This window comes from Myotis brandtii, unplaced genomic scaffold (assembly GCF_000412655.1).
Source record: "Myotis brandtii unplaced genomic scaffold, ASM41265v1 scaffold363, whole genome shotgun sequence".
NCBI classification, from domain to species: Eukaryota; Metazoa; Chordata; class Mammalia; order Chiroptera; family Vespertilionidae; genus Myotis; species Myotis brandtii.
Window position 1 is genome coordinate 1,614,450 of NW_005363938.1, and position 3,044 is coordinate 1,617,493.

The 3,044-nt window shown below is 46.1% G+C and overlaps 1 protein-coding gene across 1 annotated transcript in view; it reads left to right on the forward strand.

The window, feature by feature from the left end:
• Positions 1-1,120: 1,120 nt before the first annotated feature.
• MPV17L (MPV17 mitochondrial membrane protein-like) overlaps positions 1,121-3,044 on the forward strand; it is a 13,721-nt gene continuing 11,797 nt past the window's right edge. The window contains exon 1 of the mRNA XM_005871989.2: positions 1,121-1,192. Coding sequence (XP_005872051.1) covers positions 1,153-1,192 — 40 coding nt within the window. The 5' untranslated portion in view covers positions 1,121-1,152. The remainder of the gene's footprint in view (positions 1,193-3,044) is intronic.

Sequence of the window (3,044 nt, forward strand, 5' to 3'; positions counted from 1 at the left end):
AGGGAGAGGGAGAAACATCAATGATGAGAGAGAATCATCCATAGGCTGCCTCCTACAAGCCCCCTATTTTGGCTCGAGCCCGCAACCCATACATATGCCCTTACCAGGTATTGAACCATGACCTCCTGATTCATAGGTTGACACTCAACCACTGAGCCATGCTGACCAAAATTAAGTTTTAGTTATGACCTCTAAAACTCTAAGACAACAAATTCATGTTATTTTATGCCACTAAATTTGTGGTATAACAGCAATAGAAAAATAAAATAGGGAAAATATAAGCTATAAACAAAGATGCTTTGGTGAGCTAGATAGAGCCTGCCTTGCTGGGAAAACTCTGACAGAAATATTTGCTTGGAGCTAGTAGTAACAAGGACAATGAGAGAGGAGGAATAGAAATACATAGAAAGGGTCAAAGAACACAGACATTGGCAGATTCCCAGGATTTGAAGAGAATGGGTGTATTAGTCAGCTGGGCTGCCAGAGCAAGACACCCCAGACTAGGTCAGTTAAAAAACACAAGTTATTTTCTCACCGTTCTGGAGGCTGGAAGTCCAATGTCCAGGTCTCAGCTGGGTTGGTTTCTTCTGAGGCCTTTCCCCCTGGCTTGCAGACTTCCTTCTTCTCACTGTGTCCTCACATGATCTTTCCTCTGTGTGTGCTCTGCCTGGGTGTGTCTGTGTGTCCAAATTTCCTTTTATAAGGAGATCAGTCAGAGTGGATTAGTGCCCAGCCTAAGGGTCTCATTTTTTTAAATATATTTTATTGATTTTTTACAGAGAGGAAGGGAGAGAGATAGATAGTTAGAAACATCGATGGGAGAGAAACATCGATCAGCTGCCTCCTGCACATCTCCCACTGGGGATGTGCCCGAAACCCAGGTACATGCCCTTGACCGGAATCGAACCTGGGACCTTTCAGTCCGCAGGCCGACGCTCTATCCACTGAGCCAAACCGGTTTCGGCAGGGTCTCATTTTTAACTCAATCGCCTCTTTACAGGCCCCATCACCAAATAGTCACCTGGGGGCTAAGACTTCAACATATGGATTTTTTGGGGGGGGGGGGGGGGGGGGGGGGTGGGTGGTGGGTGGGGGTGGGGGGGGGGGGGGGGGGGGGGTGGGGGGAAGACACACACAATTCAGCCCATAACAATGGGATTGGCAAATGGAGGAACAGTCTACAAAATAACCAGTAAGTGCCTAGATTGGAGACTAAGGCAATATTCAATGCACTGAAAAGTGATTCAGTTTGGATGCCAGATTGGCAAAAGGATGTTACTGTAACAATTGGCAATAATTTGCATAAGGTGCGTAGTTTAGATAATAGTATTACATCAGTGTTTGTTTCCTTGTTTGATAATTGTACTATGGTTAAGTAATCAGTATTGGGAAAGCTTGAGTGAAGAGTATATGGGAACTCTGTACTGTGGCGGGTGCAGAAAGAGTTACCCCAAGATGTGCCCCTGTGGTATGGGGATTGTTTCGAGCTAAAGACAACTTTTACTTCTCCCTAGACTACCTAGGAGAACTTGAATTGAGGGCCTTGCCTACAATAACAGATTATCAGAGCTAACCTTTTTTGACCTACCTGTTTGGCAGGACAAACCACTCGTTACTGAATATCTGTTCCCTGTAATGTCCTTCTGAAGCCCCAAGGTGCATTGCCTCACCTCTAGCTCAGGATGTCTTACATACCTCAATGCCCCTTTCTACCTCTGCACTTCTCCTGTATGTGGGGTCTCTGACTCTCTCATGTATGAGGGGTACCCACACATATGTACGTAGCAAATTTGGTTGTTTTCTCTTGCCAATCTGTCTCATGTCTATTTGACTATTACACCGGAGTAGAAAATGGTACCCCGCCCCCACAATGGTTATGTAAGATGGGAACTCTGTACTATGGGAACTCTGTACTATTTTTGCAACTTTTTTTTCTGTCTATAATTACTTATTTCAAAATTAAAAGTTAAAAATTTAAAAAGTAAGTAATATAGGGCTAACAAAGAGGAGAGAGAGAGAGAGAGAGAGAGAGAGAGAGAGAGAGAATAAGATTGGGATTGGAAGTTATAGCAAAGGAGGAAATAACGGGGGAAGAATCAAGGAGAAACTAAGTTCCATGAGATCAGAGATTATATCATTATATCTGCGGTCTGGGTCCCCAATGACCCCTGCTTCTGGGACAGTGCCTTGGGAGGCACTATTCACCGAATCCCAAACTCTGAAGAGGAGAAGGCAGTGGGCCCATTGAGCTCTACCTCACATTCATGAAAAGCCTCAAAGTTTAAAATTTGAATTTGTACCCAAATTTAGAACGTGCGCTGTGTGTGTTGAAACTGAATGCCTTGCATGTAAACATTTAAGATACACTGCCCTCTTGGTAACTGCGTTTTGGTATCCATTCTTGTTTTCTCCCCTTCCTTTTTTTTAAAAAATATATTTTATTGATTTTTTACAGAGAGAAAGGGAGAGGTATAGAGAGTCAGAAACATCGATGAGAGAGAAACATCGATCAGCTGCCTCCTGCACGTCCCCTACTGGGGATATGCCCGCAACCAAGGTACATGCCCTTGATCGGAATCGAACCCGAGACCCTCCAGTCCGCAGGCCGACGCTCCATCCTCTGAGCCAAACCGGCCAGCTCCTTCCTTTTAAACTTTTTTTTGGGGGGGCGGGGGGGGAGGGATATAATTCACATACAATAAAATCCACCATTTAAAAGTGTATTTAATGCCTTTCTGTGCAACCAACCCCATCCCCAATTCGCGGTCAGCTAGCACCCTCCCACCGCAACCCCCACCCTATCTATCGCCCCGTCCCTGACAGCCTCTAGCCTATACTTTCTGAGGCCTCCATGGCTTTTTCTCTTCTGGGCATTTCTTGTAAATAGATCTCGCATTCCGGAGACCCGCCGCTTTTCGAAAGCTCAGCCCGCACAATGGCTAGTGGCCACGGGATTGGGCCGCACGGATTGCGCGGGGCACCCAATCGCTTTGGAGCATCCGGAGGAGGCAGGTGCAGGTGGCGGGAGGAGGCGGCGCGGACCC